Consider the following 27,436-nt stretch of genomic DNA (forward strand, 5'->3'; position numbering starts at 1 on the left):
CATTATTCTTGTCGACTCAAACATAATCACATTTATATAGGACACAAAGGTCATACAGATTATAATTTAAGATTATACATGTTGTATACACCCCAGACATGTAAGAATAGACTAGCCAGCACATCTAGACTCAGACACAGAAATACACATCTCTAAATTTATACCAGAAATGACCTTTCATGTATAAAAAGCAAATAGCACACACATAATCCTATGCCCTAGTAAATAAACAGACAAAGTTGAGATGAGAAGTGCACATCCACCCCCATAAAACAAGAGGCATTGCTCTCAGTGTCCTTTTGTCCTGTGTATCTGTTTCCTTGCCAACATCAGTGCAAGTAAGGGAAAAAGCAGGAAGTTGTCATGGCTGTTCACACTTGGGACAATGAGAGACAGGAGGCGGGGACATCTGAAGTTGCATAACTGAGTGGAGAGGCGGGTTCACCATAAAAGTCCTGCTGGAGTTTGCACTGAAGTAAACATTGGTCAGACCAGGACCATGGAGCCCAGTGTCTTGCTCCTCCTTGTTCTCTTCATGGGCTTCTTGGTACTCTTAGTCAGGGGACACCAAAAGTCCCGTGGCAACCTCCCACCAGGACCCCGTCCCCTGCCATTCTTGGGGAACCTCTTACAGATGGACAGAGGAGGCCTCCTCAATTCCATCATGCAGGTGAGATGCTATGCACAGGGCCCTGTGTCTCCTCTTGGAGATCACTCAGCTGGAAGAGCAAGGGACTCCTTCCATGAGGTAGGATCAGGTGGGAAGGTTGCTGAGGGGAGGGTGAGATGCTGATTCATGGTAGATGTTTCTCAGATATACAAGTAAGTCGTGCTATGTTGGAATTGTGTGGGATACTGTGCTTGGAGTGCAAGAGGGTTTGAGGTGTAAGCATGTAGAATTTCTCTCATTGGAACTTGTCTGTTACATAATAAAAGGAAAAATATCAGAGGCATCAACATCAAGGTTTGTTTCTGCCAGCAGAATATTAGCCTGAGGTGTTCTAGGACAAAGGGGAAGAGGGTGCAGGACAGGAGGCGGGATGTGGAAGTTTGCTTATCAGTTTATTCCAGCAGCTGGCTTGGCATTTACCTACAAGTCTCTATATTGACACATCACACACAGGCTCTCATGGTTAATTACTTACTAATAATCAGCATCCGTGATCCACCTGTCAGGATAAAGCTGAAGTAATGATGATAAGTTTTGACCCTCTGTCTGCACAATGGCTGGGAAGATCACACTCTTGAACCCTGTATTTGTTACCTGCTGGATTTTAAAAGATTTCTCCCTCCCCAGCACCAATGGCAAAGTCAGTTATGTTAATTTATTTTTTCAAGACAGGGTCTCCCTGTGTGTGGTTTTTTTTTTTTTTTTTAGGTTTGCTCCCAACTCATGATTCTCCTGTCTTAGCCTCTGGAATGACAAGTGTGTCATCACACCCTACCACAGGTGTTCTAAACACAAGCTGCCCACACCTGAGAAAGGTCAAGCCAACATCCTATCTGATTTATTTCAAGAAATCCATTGACAATTCAATGTACACATATACTGGATCTTTGTCATCTGTGACTCCTCCTTGCCCTGTTTCTCCCGCAGAAACCCTTCTTTTGGCCAACATGTCCCTTCCTACCTTGATGTCCCTTTTAGTTTTTACCCACTGAGTTTAGTTAGGTTTCCTCAGAGTAGGTTGATGTGTGGTTTTTTTCTTGGAGATCATTTAGTATGAAGAGAAAGGATGGATGCCTTCTGGGCTTTAGGTTCAGGTGGGAGGGTTGGTGAGTGAATTATGAGATGCTGACAATTTCATGACCATAATCAGGAACTGTTTACTGGAACATGAACTCAGGAGTAACTATACCACAATAGTAATCAACTCCCTTCCCCTGCCAGCACCAACACTGCCCACAGACCCAGAGTGAGTGGTGGTAGTATCCACAATGCTGCACCTTTCCCTGCAGTGAACTGATCATTTTTCCTATAAATTAATTAACATAGTCAAAAGACACCCAAAGTCCCATGACAACTTCCCAGTAATTAATTATTCAACAAATTAATTAACATATTTGTTAATTAATTAATTAATCACAATTAATTACTTAGATGTCACTCACCCCCTTTCCTTCTTCCCTGAGAGTATGGAGGCTCCCTTGGTATCCCCCCATTCTGACACATTAAGTCTATGTGTGTCTATGTACACCCTCTTCCACTGTGGTCAGATAAAGCAGTCTAACTAGAAGAACATATTCCACAGGCAGGCAACACCTTTTGGGATAGCCCCTGCTCCAGTTGTTCAGGAACCACATGAAGACTGAGGGGCACCTCTGCTACATATGTGCAGGGAGGCCTAGGTCCAGCATGTTTTTTGGTTGGTGGTTCAGTCTCTGAGACCCCCAAGGGTCTAGGTTAGTAGAATCTGTCTTCTTCCTGTGGAGTTTCTATCCCTTTTGGGAACCTCAGTCCTTCCCCCAATTTTTCTATAAGACTCTCAACCTCCATCCAGTGTTTGGCTGTGGGTCTCTGTGTCTGTTTTAGTGAACTGCTGGGTGGAGTCTCACAGTTGACAGCTAAGATAGTCTCTTATCTGCAAGCATAACAGAGTGTCACTAATAGTGTTTTATGATTGGTGTTTGCCCAAGGGATGGGTGTCAAGTTGGGCTGGTTAATGGTTGGCCATACTTAGTCTGTGCTCCACCTACTGACAGTGATATTAACCTTATAAAAACACAGAGCTCTTAGGGCCTAGGAAATGTGCAATGGGCATGAAATCAGATCTTGTCTTAACATAGTCAAAAGACACCCAAAGTCCCATGACATGTCCCAATGGGCATGAAACCAACTCTAATATGACAGTCTATATGATTTTCTAACCATATATTTTGAACAATAAAGAATACCTCGCTCTGGGGCGGTGGTGGCACACACCTTTAATCCCAGCACTTGCAAGGCAGAGGCAGGTGGATTTCTGAGTTCGAGGCAACTCGGGTCTGCAGAGTGAGTTCTAGGACAGCCAGCGCTACACAGAGAAACCCTGTCTCAAAAAAAAAAAAAAAAAGAATCCCATGCTCGACTGCTTAGCAGTAATAGTGGCAGAATCAGAGAGTGGGACTGCATCCCTAACACCCAATAGGTGACAATATGGTTAGAAATATAGAATAAGCACATAGAGGTTTTTAGACATGTTACCTGTTCACCTGGATGATACAGAATACAGGCATAAGAAGAGGATGTTTTCCCCTAAGTTTTATTCTTATTTTATGTGCACGAGTGTTGTCTGCATGTGTACCATGTGCATTATTGGTGTTCAAAAAGAGTTTAGGATCCTTGGGAAATGAATTATAGGTTGGAAGCACCAGTGGGTGATGGAAATGGAACCCAAAACCTCTGAATGTTTACCAAATGCTTTTAAACATCAAGCTATCTTTCTAGTCCCCACACTAACATCATTGGAGGGTCTGTAATGGTTTATATGAAACTCATTTACCTCTCAAATGGTATCCCACTTTCTGGTTACCCCATTCACACACACACCATCTCATGATATTCCACTTCCCAGTTACCCCTCCATTAACTCCCCAGCCCACATCTGCCCTCTCCCTCCCTCTTGCCTGTATGAGGGTGCTCCCCACCTACCCACATTCTCCTCCACCCTTCCAGCATCCCCCTACTCTGGGGCATCAAACCTCCCCAGGAACAAGGGCGTCCTCTCCCATTGCCATCAGGCAAGTCCATTCTCTGCTACATATGTATTTGGAACCATGGATCCCTCCAGTACACTCCTTGGTTGCTGGTCTAGACTCCTGTAGAACTGGGTGCTGAGGCCAGCCTATGCTGTTCTTCCAATAGAGTTGCAATTCCTCTCAGCTCCTCCAGAGATTTTGCCAGCTCCCTGACCAGGTTCCCTGAGTCTGTCTGTTGGTTGGCACCAAGCACCCACATCTTTACTGGTCAGTTGCTGGTCAGCCCTCCTCAGAACCCACCACACTAGGATCCTGTCATCAAGCGCCACTTGACCATGGCAACAGTGTTGGGCTTGATTTCTGCAGACATGATGGACCCTCAGTCCCTGGTTGGCCATTCCTTCAGTCTCTGTTCCATTTTATGTCCCTGTTCTTCCTTTGGACAGGAACATGTCTGGGTTAAAAACTTTGAAATGGGTGGGTGGCCCCATCCCTTAATCAGGGTCTGTGCCTATCTAGTGGAGGTGGTCTCCATAGGTTCTATCTCCCCCTTCTCTGTGCATTTCCACTAAACTCATCCCAGTTGGGTCCTGGGAGCTTCACATATCCCTGGTGTCTGGGACCCTCTAGTGACTCTCTCCAGTTCCTCATCACACCCTGGTACATATTTGTGTTGAATTTCCATACCCTCTGTACCTCTCTCACATTTCTTCCAGTTCCTGATACTGTCACCCTTATTTCCTCCCTCTCCTTTGTCCTTCCCTGCTTCCCCTCTCCCGCCAACTCCCTCAATCATCATGTTCCCTCATCAATGGCATTACTATTATTATTAATTATTATTATTATTGTCAGTGTATGTGGATTGTCAGTCTTTGTGTGTGGATGTATGTACCCATTACATGGAGGTCAAATGGGGCCATTCTTCACCTCTATCACTCTCTGTCTATTCCTTTGAGGCAGAGTCTCTCCCTGAACCTGGTCCTGGCATTCTCTCAGCTAGGCTGGAAACTTGCAATACCCATCATCCTGTCCCCACTTCCACTTTTGAGCTGGGATTATAGGCGTGCATGGGACAGCCAGTTTATAACTGGGTCCTGGAATGCAAAGCCCAGTCATTATGATGGGGTAGCAAGTGCTCCAGGCCCCTGAACTTTAACTGTACCTTCAAAATTATTTCCTTTAGATTTACTTTTATTTTGTGTACAAGAGTGTTGTGCCTGCATGCATATCTGTGTACCACATACCTGGTGCGTACAGAAGACACCAAAGAAGACACTGGATCTCCTGGAACTGGAGTTGAAGATAGTTGTGAGCCATGGTGCGGGTGCAGGGAGCCAAACCCAGGTCCTCTGCATGAGATCTTTCCTTATGCACCATCACTCCAGCCACTCCAGTTACAACTTTGAGCTATGGATTTTTAAAGTTGATCATTGCTCTAGAGTAGAAGTTCTCAGCCTTCCTTATGTTGCGACCCTTTAATACAGTTCCTCAGGTCATGGTGTTCCCCAATCATAAGATTGTTGTTCATAAATGTAATTTTGATCCTGTTATGTGTCTATGGTCTGAGTTACATGGGAGAAAGAGAAACACTTCAGGATGTAACAGGCTTAGTAAAAGCAGCAGCGGAATTGGCCTCTAAGAAGCTGACTGCAGCTTTGCAGAGGGGCTTAGCTTCATTGTTACATAAAAGGCCTTTGAGCAAGTCCATTCCCACATACCCAGATCTCTTATCTGATCTAGGAGTTGTCCCAGGGAACCATTACCTAAGCAAACACAGTCATTATAAGAATTCCAGGTTTTTTCACCTAACACCAGTCAGAATGGCTAAGGTTAAAAACTCAGGAGACAGCAGGTGCTAGCTCGGATGCAGAGAAAGAGTAACAATCTTCCACTGCTGGTAGGATTGTAAGATGGTACAACCACTTTGGAAATCAGTCTGGCAGTTCCTCAGAAACAGTTACTTGCACTGTTTCTCGTTTTGTTTGTGTTTCCCTGAGCTATCCATTGATGAGAGTGGGGTATTGAAGTCTTCTACGATTATTGTGTGGGGTGGAATGTGCACTTGGAGCTTTAGTAGTTTCTTTTATGAATGTGGTTGCTCTTGTATTTGGAGAATATTATGTTCAGAATTTAGAGTTTATCTTAGTATATCTTTCCTTTGATGAGTATGAAGAGTGCTTCCTTATCTTTTTTTGATTACTTTACATTGAAAGTCGATTTTATTAGATGGAAATGGGAAGGGGTGGGTGGGAGAACAGGGGGAGGGAAGGGGGCTTATATGACTTTTGGGGAGTGGGGGACCAGAAAAGGGGAAATCATTTGAAATGTAAATAAAAAATATATTGAATAAGATAAAAATACATCGAAAAAAAGATATAAGGATAGCTGCACCTGATTGTTTCTTGGGACCATTTGCTTGGAAAATTGTTTTCCAGCCTTTTACTCTGAAGTAGTTAGTGTCTGTCTTCATGCAGCTCACTTAACACTAAAGTTGGTCCCTGTCTTATTACCTCTACTCACTACCGTCTCACTATTCTGACAGAGTGGGTTGAATTTACCTGTGTTTAAACTTCATTTAGAACACCAAACATAAGCAGAATTTACTTTTCTGCCAATATAAAACTCGTGATCATTTCTATCATCAGTCTGATGGATAGGTTATTTCACTGTGGCATGATATATCATTGTGTGGACTTGGTGGTGTTTGTTCGTGTAAAATTTTAAGAAGGCTTCTAGAAATAATCTGGTTTATTCATTTGGCCAACACGCACATGCTCTTTTTGTTCTTGTACAGGCATTTGGAGGTGAAGTTTCTCTGCATGTTTAGGTTCAGCTTCAATAGTTGTATCTGATTCTCCATAAAGGCAGATTCTCCACTCAAAGATTCAACCAGCTATGGATTGAAAAATACAACAAATATATTCAGGAATAAGTGTGTCTCACATCTGCAACCCTAGCATGTTAGAGAAGAAGGAAGGAGAATGATGGATTCAGAAAACTTAATTGACATAGTGAGTTCCAGGTCCACCTGGGCAACATAGTGAGATCCTGTCTCAAAACATAAATATAAATCAAACACACATAGTTTCTTTCTTAGCACTATTTTAGAAATAACACGGGGCATTGACCATTAGCATTTAATTTCTGTTAGGTGCATGGCATTCTGGAGTGAACTAAAGGTTACAAGAGTGTAGTGGTGAGTTTAGCTACTGCACTTTATGCTCTGGTTGGTGGCACTTCCAGACACCCACCCAGAAGCTCTTTGGATTTGTGAATGAAAGACACATTGGTTTATTTTTGAAATGACTTGGCTACTCAAAGACTTGGCAGGTCTATGCCTCCCACTGCTAGCATGCTTGTCCATCTGGTACTCCTGGATGGATACCTCCTAAATCTACTGTTACCTTTGCTGCCCTGTTACCCATTGTGAGACCCATTGGCCTTTTCTGTCCAAGAAACTTCTGGGCAGCCCTTATGGCGCTGCTTTCTCTTTACACCTACATCTTGGATGATCTTCCCTCTGCAGCTCTAAATCTCATCTGTCTCTCTCCCTTGAGTCATGGTAATCCTCTCTCTCCTCCCTTGCATCCTAGCCCATGCAAATCTAAGGGTCCCGCTCCATCTCCCTTTGCCCAACCATTGGCCACTGGTATCTTTATTGGTGCATCAAAAGCTAGTTATGGATGAGGACTTCAGTGTTTGGTCATGCAGATTCCTCATTGAATCAAAACATTAGAACCAATCTCCAACACAAGAGGATGAGGGTGGATCATTTGCAAACACACAGTTCTATTCAAGGGCCCTCAGCATTGGAAGGCTTTGAGATTTTTGGAACCAATTCCCTGGAGATGCCCAGAGATGGTTGTACTGCCAGGTAGTTTCCCACATGTCTGGACTGTAGACATGATTGACAGTCAGGACCACCAACAGTCAATTTCCCCTCCAATGTAACTCAGTGGCAGGGCTAGGGTCATTCTCTCTGAAAGTCATCAGTAGGCATTGATCAGGTTGAAGCTGGGTCACAGGAAGGATGGTTCTTGGTTGAGATTCCAGAGCTGGCCAGAATAAAGGGTATAGGAAAGAATCTTTATCTGAATTTAAGGGTATAGACAAGGACCTTTATCTGTATTTACATCTGTGTCATATCCATATCTATGTATATATTTGTATCTATCCATTTCTATATCTCAAGAAGCAGGTTAAGCCCTCTCTCTTCACCAATGAGAGTTTACTCCAAATACTTGAGAAATAAAGAGAAAGCTCTTTAATACTGCACATCTGTCTCTGGCTACCACCATAGAGAAACTAACCTCATACAGAAATGTTTAACAACTTTTATAGAATTTGGGCATTAGCGACCCACAAATGCTGTCACCTGTAAATCTCTTTTAGGTCCCATTCCCACTTTAGACTTTGATTAATTTGACATAGTTTACAGAGCCATGAATTTTAAGTCTGCATGTTTCAGATAAATGGTAGATATACAGCAGAGAAATAGTCATCATCAAATTTTTGAGTAGAACAGTGCTGTCCCCTTGAGTGGTTGTCACTCAGGGCTTTTGTGACTCAAGTCTTTGGTCTTGATACTGTGATGTGACACCAGAGCCCAGGGTGACACCAGGATTAAGACATCTCTTGGGAGAAAGCATTCATCACAGCAAGAGCATGACAACAGGTGTGGCCAGAGCTGGAGCAGTAGCTGAGAGCTACATCTTGATCTGTAGACAGACATAGTAACTCTGGGCTTGGTGTGCAGGCTTTTAAAGTCTCAAAGCCTCCCCCAATGACACATTTCCTCCCACAAGGCCACACTTCCTAGTCCTTCTAATCTTTCAAATAGTCTCATTTCTTGATGACTAATCATTCAAATAAATAAGCCTATGTAGGCCATTCTTATTCAGTCCACCACACCCAGGGTCATCCTGCCCTTTTTGAAGAATTTTATTCTTAATATAAGATAATAAGGACTTAATGGTGGTTGTTACCAAGTGCTATCCCCTTTGAACTGCCCAGTAGAGTCATGTTCTTTCATATGCAATTTGAGTCTAGCTGACAGTCTTAACAAATAAATCTTAACCGATATATATTCTGAGGAAGCCCAAGCCTCAATTATGTTTAAGGCACAAATCTCTCTCTTTTTTTTTGAGTGCATACTGTTCTTTAATCATGACAGTTTCATTGATTTGATGAATTCTGTTTCAGACACAGTTGGCAAATAACCCATACATCACAGTACTGCTGTGAATTTTAGTCATTACCTATTTAAGGACCCAAAATATATTGTGTTCACAAATAACACTTGCTATCTATTCATCAGCTTTTATTTCTACTCCTTCAAAAACACTCCATACAGATCCCTCACACTAACCTCCATTATTAGGGTTAACTAAAGACAAATAACTCAGCACAACTCTTAGAAAGAAGTTGTATTTGACTCGAAGATCAGAAGCCTGCCTCCTTTATGCATCTTCAAGTTCTCAACTCTTAAAACCAAACCCACATATTCTACTGAAGTCACTGTAGCCAGGAGTTTGACCTTTCTTTTTATAGTCAAGTTTGAGCATAGACACAGATCTACAATGCAGTAAGCTAACTCCCAAATCTACGATAAAATAAAAAGCAAATATGAGGACATTTTGCAATTGTAGTCACAGTCAGAAACTTCACACTTCAGACATCTTCAAGAGGTCATTGTCATACCAGACTCGAGGCTAAGCCACTATTCTTTTCCTGTAGATTTTAACCCACCTGGTTAGTTTGTTTCTTATCTCCAAGTCATATTAGAAGTGGCATTTAACCAAACCATACCTTATGCAATGCAGTATTTTCTAAGAAAATTGGTTGGTGAATCCTTTGTAACATCAATTCAATTTTATTGAATTGTTTCATTATCTTTTTTTTTCTTTTGCAAACCAGCTCCGTTTTAAAAAATCATTTATTTATGATATGTGAGTATATTGTGGTGGTCATCATACACACCAGGAGAGGGCATCAGATCCCAGTACTGATGGTTGTGAGCCACCATGTGGTTGTTGGGAATTGGACTCAGGGCCTCTTGAAGAGCAGTCAGTGTTCTTAATTGCTGAGCCATCTCTCCAGCCCTTTATTATCAATTTTATTGAAGTGTTTTATTATAAGTTTTTCTATATCATATCTATAACCTATTTATTTTTGAGACAAGGTTTTATGTTGCCCAGGATAGTCCCCAGTTCAACAGCAGCCAGAAATTCCCTTGAATACCTGAGCATCTTTCTTTACTTCCTGGTGCTGAGTATATGGCCCTGGCCCAGCACTCTCAGTCACACGGTAGCTCAGGACTGCTTAAAACATCCAAACTGTCACAGGATACCTTCCTGGTGGTGGATTCACTGTGAAATGTCTAGATCCTCAGGAAAGGAATGGTGGCCAGGGACAGCCTGTTTACCAACCTGTATTTATGTGTTTTTTAACAATTTAACAACAATAGTGCTGGCTAACCACAGTCCTGATGCCTTTATGCTTGGCAGCTTCGAGAAAAATATGGAGATGTGTTCACAGTGTACCTGGGACCAAGGCCCGTGGTCATGCTCTGTGGGACAGACATCATAAGGGAGGCCCTGGTGGGCCAAGCTGAGACTTTCTCTGGCCGGGGGACGGTTGCTGTGATCGAGCCTGTCTTGAAGGACTATGGTAAGACTCTCAGAGGTTGGGATGTGGTAGGGAGGAGAATGAGCACAGAGAGAAGTGATTCTGAGAGAGGGGAAGCTAAGGGCTAAGGGAGGACCCAAGTTTATTTGTACTTCCTGTGTGACCCACCCACCCATGCTTTCCCTACTTCCCTACTTTCTCAGGTGTGATCTTTTCCAATGGAGAACGTTGGAAGACTCTTCGGAGATTCTCTCTGGCCACCATGAGAGACTTTGGGATGGGAAAGAGGAGTGTGGAGGAGCGGATTCAGGAGGAAGCCCAGTGTTTGGTGGAGGAACTGCGGAAATCCAAGGGTGAGTCTGGGAGAATGGGCATGAAGGAAGATGGTAAAGCCAAGACATGAGTGTACAGCCAAAGAAAGAGAGAGGGAGACATCCATGGGGAGAGAGAGAGAGAGAGAGAAAGACATTCATACACAAGCAAACACTCACACATAAACATATGCACATTCACACACATATACACATAAACATACACATACGCACATACTCACACATAAACACATACTCACATATAAACACATACACTTAAACATACATACACTCACACAGAGAAACACAAACACACACGAGCACACACATATTCACTCACACAGTCACATACATACACACACTTATAAATAAATACATATCTACATGCACATGCACACCCACACATAGACTCACACACAAATATACACATACTCACATGCACATACTCACATACACATAAATACACACATAAACATATGATATTCACTCATACACAGAAACACACATATACATCCATTCACACATATACACACAAATACATATGCACATACACACACATGAACACAAACAAAAACATATACTCATTCACTCATACACATAAACACACACACACACACACACACATACACACTGTGGGAAGAGAGAAAAATCCATAAAAACAGGGAAAGAGACATGAAGTTCACAGTGTCCAGGAATAACTCAGAGAAACAGATTGTGTGATTAGCATGCTGGTTCTTACATTCAAAGAAATGGATGCCTATGTTTTTTTTTCTTTTTTTTTTATACGATATAATTTATTTACATTTCAAATGATTTCCCCTTTTATAGCCCCCCCACTCCCCGAAAGTCCCGTAAGCCCCCTTCTCTTCCCCTGTCCTCCCTCCCACCCCTCCCCACTTCCCCGTTCTGGTTTTGCCAAATACTGTTTCACTGAGTCTTTCCAGAACCAGGGACCACTCCTCCTTTCTTCTTGTATCTCATTTGATGTGTGGATTATGTTTTGGCTATTCCAGTTTTCTAGGTTAATAACCACCTATCAGTGAGTGCATACCATGATTCACCTTTTGAGTCTGGGTTACCTCACTCAGTATGATGTTCTCTAGCTCCATCCATTTGCCTAAGAATTTCATGAATTCATTGTTTCTAACGGCTGAATAGTACACCATTGTGTAGATATACCACATTTTTTGCATCCACTCTTCTGTTGAGGGATACCTGGGTTCTTTCCAGCATCTGGCAATTATAAATAGGGCTGCTATGAACATAGTAGAGCATGTATCCTTATTACATGGTGGGGAATCCTCTGGATATATGCCCAGGAGTGGTATAGCAGGATCTTCTGGAAGTGAGGTGCCCAGTTTTCGGAGGAACCGCCAGACTGATTTCCAGAGTGGTTGTACCAATTTGCAACCCCACCAGCAGTGGAGGAGTGTTCCTCTTTCTCCACATCCTCTCCAACACCTGCTGTCTCCTGAATTTTTAATCTTAGCCATTCTGACTGGTGTAAGATGAAATCTTAGGGTTGTTTTGATTTGCATTTCCCTAATGACTAATGAAGTTGAGCATTTTTTAAGATGCTTCTCTGCCATCCGAAGTTCTTCAGGTGAGAATTCTTTGTTTAACTCTGTACCCCATTTTTAATAGGGTTGTTCGGTTTTCTGGAGTCTAACTTCTTGAGTTCTTTATATATATTGGATATTAGCCCTCTATCTGATGTAGGATTGGTGAAGATCTTTTCCCAATTTGTTGGTTGCCGATCTGTCCTCTTGATGGTGTCCTTTGCCTTACAGAAACTCTGTAACCTTATGAGGTCCCATTTGTCAATTCTTGCTCTTAGAGCATACGCTATTGGTGTTCTGTTCAGAAACTTTCTCCCTGTACCGATGTCCTCAAGGGTCTTCCCCAGTTTCTTTTCTATTAGCTTCAGAGTGTCTGGCTTTATGTGGAGGTCCTTGATCCATTTGGATTTGAGCTTAGTACAAGGAGACAAGGATGGATCAATTCGCATTCTTCTGCATGCTGGCCTCCAGTTGAACCAGCACCATTTGTTGAAAAGGCTATCTTTTTTCCATTGGATGTTTTCAGCCTCTTTGTCGAGGATCAAGTGGCCATAGGTGTGTGGGTTCATTTCTGGATCTTCAATCCTGTTCCATTGATCCTCCTGCCTGTCACTGTACCAATACCATGCAGTTTTTAACACTATTGCTCTGTAGTATTGCTTGAGGTCAGGGATACTGATTCCCCCAGATTTTCTTTTGTTGCTGAGAATAGTTTTAGCTATCCTGGGTTTTTTGTTGTTCCAGATGAATTTGATAATTGCTCTTTCTAACTCTGTGAAGAATTGAGTTGGGATTTTGATGGGTATTGCATTGAATCTGTATAGTGCTTTAGGCAAAATGGCCATTTTAACTATATTGATTCTACCGATCCATGAGCATGGGAGGTTTTCCCATTTTTTGAGGTCTTCTTCCATTTCCTTCTTCAGAGTCTTGAAGTTCTTGTCATACAGATCTTTCACATGTTTGGTAAGAGTCACCCCAAGATACTTTATACTGTTTGCGGCTATTGTGAAGGGGGTCATTTCCCTAATTTCTTTCTCAGCCTGCTTATCCTTTGAGTATAGGAAGGCCACTGATTTGCTGGAGTTGATTTTATAACCTGCCACTTTGCTGAAGTTGTTTATCAGCTGTAGGAGCTCTCTAGTGGAGTTCTTTGGGTCACTTAGGTAGACGATGATGTCGTCTGCAAATAATGATAGTTTGACTTCTTCCTTTCCAATTTGTATCCCTTTGACCTCCTTATGTTGTCAAATTGCCCGAGCTAGTACCTCAAGTACAATATTGAAAAGATAAGGAGAAAGGGGGCAGCCTTGTCTGGTCCCTGATTTCAGTGGGATTGCTTCAAGTTTCTCTCCATTTAGTTTGATGCTGGGATGCCTATGTTAAGATTATATTTCAGTCAGGCATGGTAGAACAAGCCTGTCATTGCACTAGTCCGGGGGTTGAGAAAGAAGGGCCAGAAATTCAAAGCCAGTCTGGCTATACCATCAACTCTTGTCTCCAAAAAGAAAAAGTCGATGCTGTCGGTGCACACACAGCTCGGAGTTTGATCCCCAACTCCACAACACTGGCAAGGTGTTGCGCATCATCATAGTGTACCTGAATTGGAGGCAGGAGCTTAGTGATTTGAGGTCATTCTTGACTTTAAATGATGTTCAAGGTCATCATGGTTACACAAAACAGGCTCAAAACATGATCTAAGTCCAGTGCATGTGTGGGAAGCAAGGAACTGTATTTTCTCCTTGTGGCACAAATACTGATTTGTGGGGCAGTGAACAAAGAGACCCAGAGCACTGATTTACTTTGTGGTAGTTGCATGATTTTCTGGGCCCTTTTTTGAAACTTCCTAACAGGGGCACACTGGTAGTGACACAGTGTGTTGTTAGGTTCATGCTGCTGTCTGTCATCTCTTAAGATTTCTCAGGAGACCTATAGATGTCCCTGCAGAAGCTGGAAGGGAGAAGAAGGAATCGGGAGTCTAAGAAAAAAGACAGAAGAAAGCAGGGTGACACAGAGACAAAGGAGCTGAGCTAGAACCAGAGGGACAAAAAAATTGAGCAGGAATAACCAGGGAGGGGCTACAGAGTGGGAGAGAGTAGGAAATAGGTAAGGGGAGGGTCAAAGAGAAAAAGATGGAAATACTGCAAGTCTTTTAGACTGGAACCCACAGCCAGGTAAAGACTGATGAGCATCAGGGGAATACCTGCAGAGCAGTCACAAGCTGAGACCCAGAGAGAGCAGCAGTGGCCCAAGGTTGCTGCACTGACAACATCTCTTGAGGATCCATTACAGAGCCTGGAAATCAAAGGCAGCAGGCAACAGGTGCTGATAGTTCTTGAACACCACAGAGTCTAGGATAAGAGAAGGAATGGAGGAACACCCACAGATGAGACTTGGAAATCCACACAGGCAATGCCATGAACCTTTCTCTGCACCATTCCTGACTGTGGGAGTTGCCTATCAGCTTCAAGTCAGTGTGGTGGTGGAGGGAGGTGCAGGATGGAGACTAACTCCCCATGCTGCCCCTCTCAGGTCTCTGGGTCTGAATCCTGGTCCCAGACATTAGTCACTGTGTTTGCTGTTTTACTTTGGTGAAGTTAGCTACCCTCTCTGTATAAACAAAGTAAAAAGAAAAAGTATTGACCCAGGACACCTGGAGTCCAAGTTCTGAGCACAAAGGAGAGCTATTTGTCCCAGAAGAGCAGAGGCAGAGATGAGGAACAAAGACAGGAGACAGAGGAACAAGGAGAAGAGGAAGAAAACAAAGGAGAGGGAAGAAAGGGGCCAAGGGAAGGATTATTTTTCCTAGGGGGACAAAGGACTGCCTCTGGATAGACAGTAAACAGATGTTGCACATGGGCTAAATGGTGATATGTAAAGTTAAAGGGGGAAATCCCATGCTAGGATGTTTACTTATAGTTGGGCATCTTAATTAGGTGAGCCAAGGGGCCTTTTGATTGCTGGTATTCAATGTTTCAATAGCTGGACATTGGTAGTCAGCCTCAGGAGAAAGAAGTGGCCAAATAAGAAAACTGACATTGGGGAGTAGCTTTAGAAATGGAATCCAATGGTTTTAGAAAGGAAGGGGGAATGGGAGACAAGGGTGAGGCCTGTGAGAGCCCAAGTGGGCTAGTGCCCCTTCATTGATAGCATTTTATCTTATGTATAACATTAAATACATTAAAATTAAATAAAATGTATGCAATACTGAATGCAGGACCTAGTGCATCCTATGTGCAGGCTTAGCAGCTGTTGCTACGCTTTGAGTAGTGAATGGAGGAAATAGCTTTCCAAGGATGGAGCCAAAGCAAAAAGTCCTACACTTCTTGATACCATGTCTCCTGTCCTGCCTCCCAATCCTCCAGGAGTCCCCTGGACCCCACCTTCCTCTTCCAGTGCATCACGGCCAACATCATCTGCTCCATTGTCTTTGGAGAGCGCTTTGACTACTCAGACCGCCAATTCCTGCGCCTGCTGGAGCTGTTCTATCAGACCTTTTCTCTCATAAGCTCATTTTCCAGCCAGGTCAGTGGGTGGGAAAAGAGGAGCATCCAGGGCAGAGGAAACAAGAGGCTGCTTTCTGGGTGAAGGAGAGAGTGTCTGGAGGCTGGAAGAAAGGCAGAGATGACATGGAGAGACAAGGAGGCTGAGACCTGGAGGCAGAGGGAGGGAGGGGGAGCAAGCAGGGGAGACCTGAATGCAGCAATAAGGAGCCATTCAGAGAGTCATAAAGATAATGATGCCCCAGGGTCATGGCTGTGGCTAAGAGGGTACAGGACTTGTCTATCATGTATTAATCCCTAGGTTCATCCCTTGTGTGATATAAGCCAGGCATGGTGATATGATACATATATGCAATCCCAGTACATGAACGATCAGAGATCACAGACTTCTTTGGATAAGTATTGAGTTTGACAACAGTCTGAAATAAATATGAGATCTGATTAAGGCCAAACCAAACCAACCCAAACCAAACCAAACCAAACTGATTTAGGAGAGAAAAGAGAGAAAAGGAGAATATAGAATATAAAGCAAAGGCATGATGAATAAAGATTCTGAGATTGTCTGATAGGATTCTGTGTGTATGTGCATCAGAACTAAAATGAAGGAACAAGAGAAGATGAGCAAGGGAGAAAGGGAAGACTTGGGGAGGGGAGGGGAGCGGAGGGAAGGGGACGGGAAGGGAGGGGAGGGGAGGGGAGTGAGAGAATTGTTCCTGGGGAACCTAGGAACACAGTCTGCTTCTTGAGTGCTGATAGCTTCAGGTGACCTCCTGGGCCCTTTTTCTTGCAGATGTTTGAGCTCTTCTCTGCTGTCCTGAAGTACTTTCCTGGCACCCACAGACAAATCTCCAAAAACTTGCAGGAAATCCTTGACTACATTGGTCAGAATGTGGAGACGCACAGGGCCACCTTGGACCCCAATGCTCCACGGGACTTCATTGATACCTACCTTCTGCGCATGGAGAAGGTTGGTCCTGCATGGATGAGAGATGGGGTGTGTGAGAGTGAAGGATGTGGATGTGGTCAGAGAAAAAGATGGGACAGAACAGAGGATGGCAAGGAGATCTAGAAACAGTGTAGTAGATGCTGAACATCTGAAAAAAGTAAAGAATAGAGACAGGAAAGAGAAAATGCAAAAGTAGAAAAGACCAGAGAGGAACAAAGAGTCTAGGAGACAGAACATGATAAACCACCAAAAAACAAAGAAGAGAGAAAAGACAGAAGAAACCAAGGGACATTGTCTGGGACTGAGTAATGTCCAGAGGTCCAGACAGTATGAGACAGAAGGACAGTGCCCAGAGATGTGTGTGCGTGTCCTTGCAAAGGTTCATTTACCCCTGACCCACCCTTCTCTCTCCCATCTGGAACCAGGAGAAGTCCAACCACCACACAGAGTTCCATCACCAGAACCTCATGATGTCTGTGCTCTCTCTCTTCTTTGCTGGAACTGAGACTACCAGCACCACGCTCCGCTATGGCTTCCTGCTCCTGCTCAAGTACCCCCATGTTGCAGGTGTGCCACGGGTGGGCTGTTGGGGGATTTTCTAGCTACTTTTTGCCTGTGGAAGTTTGAGTGGATGAGAGGATCACAGACCACTTACATCTGGAACACTAAATGCTTTGTTCTACTTGTAAACTATGGACGTGCTGTGGGTGGTGGGTCAACGAACACTCAGCTGACCCGTTTTCTGTTCTATTGCACTTAAAGGTTCATCCTTCCTTCCCTCCCTCCCTTCCCTCTTTCCTTCCTGCCGTCCTTCAATCTTTACATTCATCTATTATTCATCTTTCTATCCATCCACCCCTTCATCCCTCTACTTATTCTGTTCATTTTCCCACCATTATTTGTCCACCCATCAATGAACCTGTCATTGGTCTTTCCCTTCAGTCATTCTCACACAACTAAGCATCAGTCTATCTAAAGACCTATTTACTCATTCATCCTTCTATCTTCATAATAAACTCTTACTCACAAAGACATGCACGCAAGCATCTGTGCACACTCACATACTCCCGCGCGCGCGCGCGCGCGCGCGCGCACACACACACACTTTGTGTTTGTCTGTGTGTGTGTGTGTCTGTGTGTGTGTCTGTGTAGTCAATTCATTACCAACATGAGAATGTCTCCTGTTTTGTTCCCCACCTCTTACCTCATCACAATTGCTCTCAAGTCACCCTTTACAGAAGGCATATGCTGTCTATTCTACTTTCTTTAGTAAATCCCTGCTCTAATGCAATCATAGCTCATGGAGGAGTGATTTAATATTGTTTTAAACTTGACACATAGAGACAGGCACTTAAGAAGAAGACTGTTGTTTGTACCCTCAAAGTCTCTCAGTTCCTCAGCAGAGTCTCCTTACTGAATACTTGTCCTGGTGGTTGGCTGATAGAAGATGATATCATTGCTACAAAGCCAGTATATCGGGTCCACTTTCCCCCTTTTCTGTGCAGAAAAAGTCCAAAAGGAGATTGATCAGGTGATCGGCTCACACCGTCTGCCAGCCCTTGATGACCGCACCAAAATGCCATACACTGATGCAGTCATCCACGAGATTCAGAGATTTTCAGATCTCGCACCGATTGGTCTATCACACAAAGTCACCAAGGACACCATGCTCCGAGGGTACCTACTCCCCAAGGTGAGACCAGCTGCGATTCCTCATCACTACTCCATGAGCATACCCCACATGCCCAATCACCAACCTAATCCTGCTGTGTTTTCCCTGCATTCTCTTTTACTTAGGGACTGACTGTTTTGCCTATGGGAATCAGGGTAAAATAACATGTTTGTATCTTGTAACTTCCCTTAGAACACTGAGGTGTATCCCATCCTGAGTTCAGCTCTCCATGACCCACGGTACTTTGAACAACCAGACACCTTCAATCCTGAGCACTTCCTGGATGCCAATGGGGCACTGAAGAAAAGTGAAGCTTTTATGCCCTTCTCCACAGGTGAGACAGACAGATTCCTTTCCCAGACACTAGAGGGCAGACCCACCCTCCGGGACACAAACAGCAATAGGTCCTTGTTTCCTGAGTCTCTCCCAGCTGCCCTGTTGAATGATCCCATCCACCCTGGCTAGAGCCCTATGAGGGGACTCTTGAACCAAAGGAGCATCCAGGTCAGGAGGACTTTTGGGAAGTGTTTAAAGGCAATGCTAACAATATTAACACAGCGGCAGGCGATGGTAAGGGGGTACTTGGCAGGCCCATGCCAAGGATTCACCCTGATAAATCACAACCTGTGACAGATGTGGTATACTAGAGGTTTATTTTGGGAAGAAAGTGAGTGAGAGGGGGGATAGAGTAGAGGGAGAGGGGGAGGGGATCTGGAATAGCAAGCAGTCCTTTCTCTGTGCTCTCCCTACTGCATCTAACTTGCACCAATCAGGCAATGGTGTCAGATGATGATGCAGTCTGTTGCTAGGTCCCTGGGAGAAGTCTAGAGGAATTGTCTGTGAGCCAACACCTGTCCCTTCTTGTTTAAATAAAAATGAGGTACTAGGAATGGGTAGTGGTGGAGCATCAGTGTGGTTTTCCTGTTCTTTAAACTATGTTCTGCTAACTTTGGTGTGATGGTCTCTCTTTGGGGAATATACGGAAATTGGGATGCTGGACAAGTCTCAGGAAAGTTGGATGTTTCACTGCTTTCCATGATCTCTGGGACCTTTTGTGGCCAGGAAAATGCAGGCCCAGTAGAAGAGCCTGTGAGGGTAGACAGGAGCACCTGTGGGTCCCTTCTCTGGAACTGTTCTGGATGCAGATTTTGAGTAAACATGTTGATTTGGCAGGATGCTGAAACACATATACATATTAGATGGAAAAACAAAGTATGCTAGGGAGAAAACTTTTTTCCTTAGGTGTATCTTTAAAATTCCTAGGCCAGTGGCCTTGAGAGTTGGTGGAGGGGAGTTTCAGAACCTGAGAAGGGAGGATCCCTCTGTGTGGAATAGGCAACAGGTGAGAAATTGAGGCTGTTGATTGGCAGGTGTACTTATCCAGAAGGAATTCATTTGACCCATGAGAGTCGAATCCAAGTATGATTTCTGAAGCTTACAAGAATCTTTTTAAGTTTACAAAATGCATACATTATAGAAATGGTAATTGTAGTCTGTTTTGAAATTCACATTGTAAAAGAAAAGGTAGTAAATACAATATTATGTTATAGTAGAGACTGGTAAACAGTGTTTGTGAAAAGCATGAGCCTTCTTTAAGGTGAGCTCAGGGCAGGAAGAAACCTTCCATGGAGAGAGGGTAGAGAGGGGCTTCTCCCTTCTATTCAGAGGAATGAATATGTGCATTTAGCACAATAAGAAACATCTTTAAGTCTATAGCAAAAAGACCACCGAAGGAAGCTTAACATCTTGAACTTGTTAGTATGATAGTGGATCATATAGTGGTAAGTTTTACCAGAGTTAGCCTAATAATTTATTAGAACTCCATTGACTACCATTACAACTCTGAACTTTTGAATTCCTAAAATAATAGTAGCATAGTGAGGGGAAGAAATCTGAAGACATTTTGTTCCTTTCATGTGTATTAAACCTCTTTCCTATCACCATCCCAGTTTCTCACTCCCTTCAACCATAAAAACATTTTTTAAGATTCTCATAACTTAAGGTTTCATATCCGCACACCTTGCAGAAAGTTTACTTCTTTTTCCTATCCAGTTATATGGGTGTTTGATCATTGGGATCAGACACTGCAAAGTGAGATCCTTTAGATAGGGGAATACTAAAAATCTACATCTGAAACCTGTTTATTTTTTAACATAGGCAAGCCAAACCTGTTTGCCTTTCTAATTACAGATATGGTAGTTTTAACTAGCTAATGAAGCTAATGAATTGACTTAATGACCTCACACATTGGTTGATTACCTTGGGGTAAGGAGCTATTTTCTTGACCTCTAGCTGTCAAGCTACAGTTAGCTTAGCTGTCAATGTGATCAGAGACCTGAGGATGATAAATTATAATTTAGAAGCTGGATATTAATTAAACTGACAGATTAATTTTCACCTGCTACCTAGACAGCTCTCTCCCATCCCCATGACCTCCATTGTGTCATGAAAGGCAGTAAGCCCATCAGGCCCATAAGATGAAAGGCTCTGTCATTTTCATTGTGGAGGAGGAACATGGGAGAGGACTATCAACTCTTTGGGTGGTCCCTCTTTGTCCATGATTCAGGCCAGGCGCTGACCGTAGGCAACCACTGGGGCAGTCTTGCCTAATGGTTGGGGTATTACAATCCAGTTTAGTTTTTTATTGCTGTGCCCAAACTTCTTGGAGACCATGGGGGATGTCGCCATTAGCATTTGGGAGTGTGTCTGTCATAGTAAGTTTAAGCATTTAATGCCACATTCAGCAGATCTCTGGCAGGTTTTAAGGCTAGTACTTATAAAGTATTTCTGGGTTTAAAAAACTTATCTGTTCCTAGTTATCAGCTCTAAATTGTACCTAGGTAAGGTAAAACAGGAGGCTAAAAAAGCTTATCGCAATTAAGTATATCAGTTCCTGCTATGCCTTTTAATATAATTTTGAGCTCATTAAATGATATAGTCATACATAAGTTACTGACTATAAACTTGTATTTAATTATAGTAGTTTTATGAGACTATGACTTTTAGAGTAGCTTTTGAAACTAAAACCTGTTAAGTTTAAGCTTTTAAAAAAAATCATGATTTTTGAATTTAAGCTCTTCCAGTATTAGAACAAAACCTTATAATCAATAAACATAGTCCATAAAGAGATTGGAAATGTTTTGACCTTTATATGGTATATCACTATAAAAATCTATAGCTTATGGAAATCTTAAGGCTGTATTATAGCTTAATAATATAAGCAAAAAAACAAGGCCAAACATATTTTAAGGCAGTAATCTATAACCATTTTGATGATGTAAAACCTCCTAAATAATATTAAAATACACTACCATTTAAAGAGTAAAAACATAGAGCAATATTGTAAGCCATTTGTCAATACAGTAAAGAAAACATTCAAACATCATATTGCAATTCAAACATACAATTGGAGACTTGCTTCCCTGGTCTGCTGAAGGCACATGTGGCTGCTATATTCAAGATGGCAGTGAAGCCATGACTTACCATAACAGAGATGGCTGCCAGGCATGTGACTGCCCTTAATTAAGATGGTGGTCAAGCCATGGCTCCACCTGCTCCAGCCCTTAGTAAAGATGACAACTAGCCATGTGTTGGTTATATACCAGAATGGAATCATATCATGTGATTGAAAATTAGCATAAACTTTCAACTACAAACCCCAAAGTATGAGTTTTAACCACTTCTAATAATAAGTCAATAATCCTGTGGGAGCAAGGCAGACACAATGTAGGTCAGAGGCTGCTAGTTTGTGCAAGAGAGAGCTGTTTTGGGGCTTTGGAGAGGCAGAGCCAGCTTTGATCCAACAAGGAAAAAATGCATTCACCACCAATGTGTCCAGCTGAGAACAGACTGAGATGACCTCTGAGAGGGTGGAGGACCCCTGTGGGTATCCCCCAACCCTAGCACATCAAGTCTCTGCAGGCTTAGGCTCATGCTCTCTCACTGAGGCCAGACAAGGTGGCCCAGCTAGAAGATCATATCCCACAGAAGCAATAACTTTAGGGATAGCACCTGCTCCAGTTGTTCAGTGCTGCATGAAGACTGAGCTGCACATATATGTGTGGGATAGTTTAGCCTATGCATGCTCTGTGGTTGGTGGTTCAGTCTCTGAGAGGCCCCAAGGGTCCAGGTTAGTTGACTCTGTTGGTCTTCTTGTGGCATTCTTATCCCCATTGGAGCCCTCAACTCTTCAATAAGAGTTCCTGAATTCTGTCCAGTGTTTGTGTGTGAATATCTGCATCTATTTTAGTCAGCTGCTGGGTGGAGCCTCTCAGAGGACAGCTGTGCTAGGCTGCTGTTTGCAAGCATAACTGATTATTATTAATAGAGTTGGGGATTGATGTTTTCCCATGGGATGGTGAGGCTGGTTATTGCTTGACTGTTCCCTCAGTCTAGGCTCTATCTTTGTCCCTACAGTTCTTTTAGACAGGCCAAATTTTTTAACAAAAGTCTGTGATAGGTTGGTGTCCATAAGCATCCACCGGGGTCCTGCCTGGCTATAGGAGGTGGGCTCTTTAGATTCCATATCCCCATAGCTATGAATCTCAGCTTACGTCACCCCCAGAAACTCAGAGAGCCATCCCCATCCCATGTCTCTGGGATTTCCTAGAGGTTATCTCTCCTGCTGCAAATTTCTATTCATTCTCTGGCCCTTTCTCCTGTCTCACTTCACCCATGATCCTGACCCTCCCATTACTCTTCTCATGCCCTCTCCCACCCAGTTCCCTCCTCTCTCTGCCTCCTATGACTATTTTATTCCCCCTTCAAGTGAGGTTCAAGCATCCTTGCTTGGCCCTCTTCTTGCTGAGCTTCTTTGGGTATTTGGTATATCCTCCTGTACTTTTTGGCTAATATCCACTAATCAGTGAGCACATGCTCTGATGATATCTTTAGTTCCATTTGCGTGCAAGATTCTCTTAACATTCATTCTTGAATTTGAGGTTGATGGTCGAAATCCTTGTTGTTTAGTGCCATGGGCTGGGATGTCCAAGTGGTTTTAAGGATGTGACAGTCCAAATGCTATTCACTGTGTGGTGGCTCACATGATCACTTTCTGTGCCCACAGGAAAGCGCATTTGTCTTGGTGAAGGCATTGCCCGCAATGAGTTGTTCATTTTCTTCACCTCCATCCTCCAGAATTTCTCTGTGTCAAGCCACGTGGCCCCCAAGGACATTGACCTCACTCCCAAGGAGAGTGGTATTGGAAGAGTACCCCCAACATACCAGATCTCCTTCTTGGCCCGCTGATTTGGCTGAAGCAGCCAGGTGTCCCACTTCTGTTGAGAATGGCTCTATCTCTGTGTCTCTGGGGGAGCTGCTGGAAACCAGGTCACAGGTTGCTGCTCACATCTTTCCTCCTGTTGCTGTTCTCCTCAGCTGGAAGGTGTGGTCTTCTTCCTTGTGAATGGAACTAGAAAAATCAATCAACTGTGTTTCTGGACATGTGAACAGAGACTTCTGAAGTCCACTTCTCACACTGAGTCATTTCCATCTTCCTCCCAACAGCCCCAGTCCCCACTTATTACCTATCCACACTGTGATCTGTGCTAATGGACTCTGTACAAGGTCTGAATTCTGTGTCTACAGACTTGCCTAGGGTTCAGGTAAATAGAATTGCATAATGTTTGATCTTTGTTGTCTCATACTTTTGCTTCACACAATAATATCTAGGTTTCTGTGTTCTACAGGCCACTGTCACACAGCTTCATGGATCTTTCTCGTGCTCTTTCTTAGCATCCTCTTCATGCATCTTCTGTCTAGGCTGAAAGCTCTTCAGCCCGTGACCCCTGAGCTGCATGTTTCTGAACAGGAAAAGTGCATTTGTCTTGATGACAAACCTTAGGTTTCCTTATTTTCCTCCTTAAACCTCCCAAGGATCACACCAATGCCTACATTGGTAAGGGTTCTCTAAAGGAATAGTACTGATAGAATCAATTATTTTGTCTGTCTGGTCTGTCTGTCTGTATATCTGCCCATCTCTTGTTCTCTCTCTCTCTCCCTCCTCTCTCTCTCACCTTTGTATATGTTTATATGTATGTATTGTCTATATATGTGTTCATTGTGTATTTATTTATAATGTATGTATCATATATTTAAGAATCTACATGTATATATGTATGTGTGTATGTATGTACTTATGTATGTATCTATGTATCATCCAGCTCTCTATGTGATTTATTGAACTGGCTAATAGTCTATGTCTGAATAGTACAACAATGATTGTCCCATAATGGAAAGGCTGAGGACTGGGTAGTCATTGATCCATGAGGTTGTTATGTTTCCTGTTCCATGCAGGGCTGCAGTCCTGAAAGGTGCCTGGAGACTTGCTGGTATTTCCATCCCTGGTGCAATCCTGAAGAAGTTGGATTTATTACCATCCATAGAACAGATTAGATGAGCTTGCAATGTAGAGGGAAGGCAAGCAGAAAAAAAGGGACAATTTCTTTCTTTCCTGTGTCTGTCAACAGGAGGTGTGACCTATGTTTAGGAAGAGTTTTCCTGCTTCAAATAATCTGATCCAGAGACTTCCTCACAAGAGTGCCCAGCAGCTTGAGTTTTAGTTGATACCAGATATAGTCAAGGAAAAACACACACCACTAGAGTAGCCACCACAATACTCAGAGCCCTGAACTACCTGATATTTTTACATATGTCTTTGTCTTAGAGTTTCCATTGCTGTGAAGAGACACCATGACCCAGGCAACTCTTATACAATCTTTAATTGGAGCTGGCTTACAGGTTCAGAAATTTAGTCCAGTATCATCATGTCAGGAAGCATGGAAGCTTCCAGGCTGACATAGTGCTGGAGGAGCTGAGAGTTCTAAATCTTTATTCAAATGCAGCCAGGAGAAGAGTCTTCTTCAGGAAGCCAGCAGGAGGTTCTCTTCAATACTGGACAGAGCCTAAGCATTAAAGCCCTCCAAAGTCTGCCTACACAGTGACTGACTTCTTTCAACAAGGCCACACCTATTCCAACAAGGCCACACCTCCTAACAGTACCAGGTTCCATGGTCCAAGAATATTCACACCATCACATTCCACTCCCTGGACCCCAGAGACTTGTTCATACACATGAGTCTATGGGGACTGTCTTAGTTTTGGTTTTATTGCTGTGAAGAGACACCATGACGATATCAACTCTTATAAAAGACAATATGTAATTGGGGCTGGTTTACAGTCCATTAACATCATGGAAGTAAGATGGCAGCCTCCAGGCAGATATGGTGCTGTAGGAGCTGAGAGTTTTGCATCTTGATCCAGCTGCACCAGGAGAGACTGGCTTCCAGGGGGCTAAGAAGAGGATCTCAAATCCCATCCCCACAATGACACTCTTCCTCCAACAGGCCACACTTTCTAATAGTGCCACTCCCTGGACCAACCATATGTAAACCAGCATACCTGGCCACAGCATAAAGAAAAAAATACATTTAGTTCAATGTCAAAACTCCCCCTACTCTATCACAGTCTCAACAATGTTAAAAGTCCAAAGTTCAAAGTCTGTTCTGAGATTCATTCCATCACTTAACTGTGATCCCCTATAAAATATAGCATCATGGGATATACATTGCCTTCCCAGAATGTCATACTGAGGAAATACTGGACCCATGCAAGACAGAAAACCAGCTGGGCAAACTCCAAACTCAGCATCTCCATGTCTGATATCAAAGTCCTCCAACTCATTTAATCTTTGTTGACTGCTACAAACGTTTTTCTCTTGGGCTGGTTCCACTCCCTGTTAGCAGTTTCCCTCAGCAGGTATCCCACAGCTCTGCTTTCTCTAACATCTTGGGGTTTCCAAGGCAACTTCAACTTCATAGCAAGCATGCTATGAAACGTTGTCATCAAAACAAGTACCACTTGGGTGATTCTTACATATGACCCAGTGCAGCTACCAGCATGAAATTTATCTCTGGAACAAAATATTTCTATGGTCTCAGAAAGACTTCTAAGAAAACTTCACTTCTGTGATGCCCATCTCTTCTTAATCACCACTAATTTCTTAGCCAGCTAGCTAGCATTCTAGTAATCAGTAACCCAGTAACTCAGTAACCCTGTCTATTCTTGTTCGTTTGTTTTGGATGATAAAGTAGTTTTAAAAAATACAGTTTGCATCCTAGTCACAGCCCTTTTTATTATTATTATTTTACTTATTAACTTTACATCCCACTCATCTAGAAAGTCTTTTATTTCCTTTTTTATATCTTCTTTTTTTCGATATATTTTTATTTACATTTCAAAGGATTCCCCCTTTCCTGGCCCCCCACTCCCCAAATATCACATAAGCCACCTTCCCTCCTCCTGTTCTCCCACCCACCCCTTCCCACCTCCCTGTTCTGTTTTTGCCTTATATTGCTACACTGAGTCTTTCCAGAACCAGGGGCCACTCCTCCATTCTTTTTGTACCTCATTGGACGTGTAGATTATGTTTTGGGTATTCCAGTTTTCCAGGCTAATATCCACTTATTAGTGAATGCATACCATGATTGATCGTTTTAGACTGGGTTACCTCACTTAGTATGATCTTCTCCAGCTCCATCCATTTGCCTAAGAATTTCATGAATTCATTGTTTCTAATGGCTGAATAGTACTCCATTGCGTATATATGCCATATTCTTGCATCCATTCTTCTGTTGAGAGATACCTGGGTTCTTTCCAGCTTCTGGCTATTATAAATAGGGCTGCTATGAACATAATGGAGCATGTATCCTTATTACATGCTGGGGAATCCTCTGGGTATATGCCCAGGAGTGGTATAGCAGGATCTTTCGGAAGTGAGGTGCCCAATTTTCTGAGGAACCGCCAGACTGATTTCCAGAGTGGTTGTATCAATTTGCAACCCCACCAGCAGTGGAGGAGTGTTTCTCTTTCCCCACATCCTCGCCAACACCTGCTATCTCCTGAGTTTTTAATCTTAGCCATTTTGACTGGTGTAAGGTGAAATCTCAGGGTTGTTTTGATTTCCATTTCCCTGATGACTAATGAAGTTGAGCATTTTTTAAGATGTTTTTCCGCCAACCAAAGTTCTTCAGGTGAGAATCCTTTGTTTAACTCTGTACCCCATTTTTAATAGGGTTGTATGGTTTTCAGGGGTCTAACTTCTTGACTTCTTTGTATATATTGGATATTAGCCCTCTATCTGA

At 43.0% G+C, this 27,436-nt stretch overlaps 1 protein-coding gene across 1 annotated transcript; it reads left to right on the plus strand.

Annotated features, from left to right (window-relative positions):
• Nucleotides 1–499: 499 nt before the first annotated feature.
• LOC127673060 (cytochrome P450 2B1-like) lies at nucleotides 500–23,543 on the plus strand. Its single transcript, XM_052168609.1, has 9 exons — nucleotides 500–670; nucleotides 10,185–10,347; nucleotides 10,509–10,662; nucleotides 15,544–15,700; nucleotides 16,469–16,645; nucleotides 17,050–17,191; nucleotides 18,130–18,317; nucleotides 18,489–18,630; nucleotides 23,362–23,543. Exons 1-9 carry the CDS (start codon nucleotides 500–502, stop codon nucleotides 23,541–23,543), a joined length of 1,476 nt encoding a protein of 491 aa, XP_052024569.1.
• The last annotated feature ends 3,893 nt before the right edge of the window (nucleotides 23,544–27,436 follow it).

Source organism: Apodemus sylvaticus, chromosome 1 (assembly GCF_947179515.1).
Source record: "Apodemus sylvaticus chromosome 1, mApoSyl1.1, whole genome shotgun sequence".
In the NCBI taxonomy this organism is placed as follows: Eukaryota; Metazoa; Chordata; class Mammalia; order Rodentia; family Muridae; genus Apodemus; species Apodemus sylvaticus.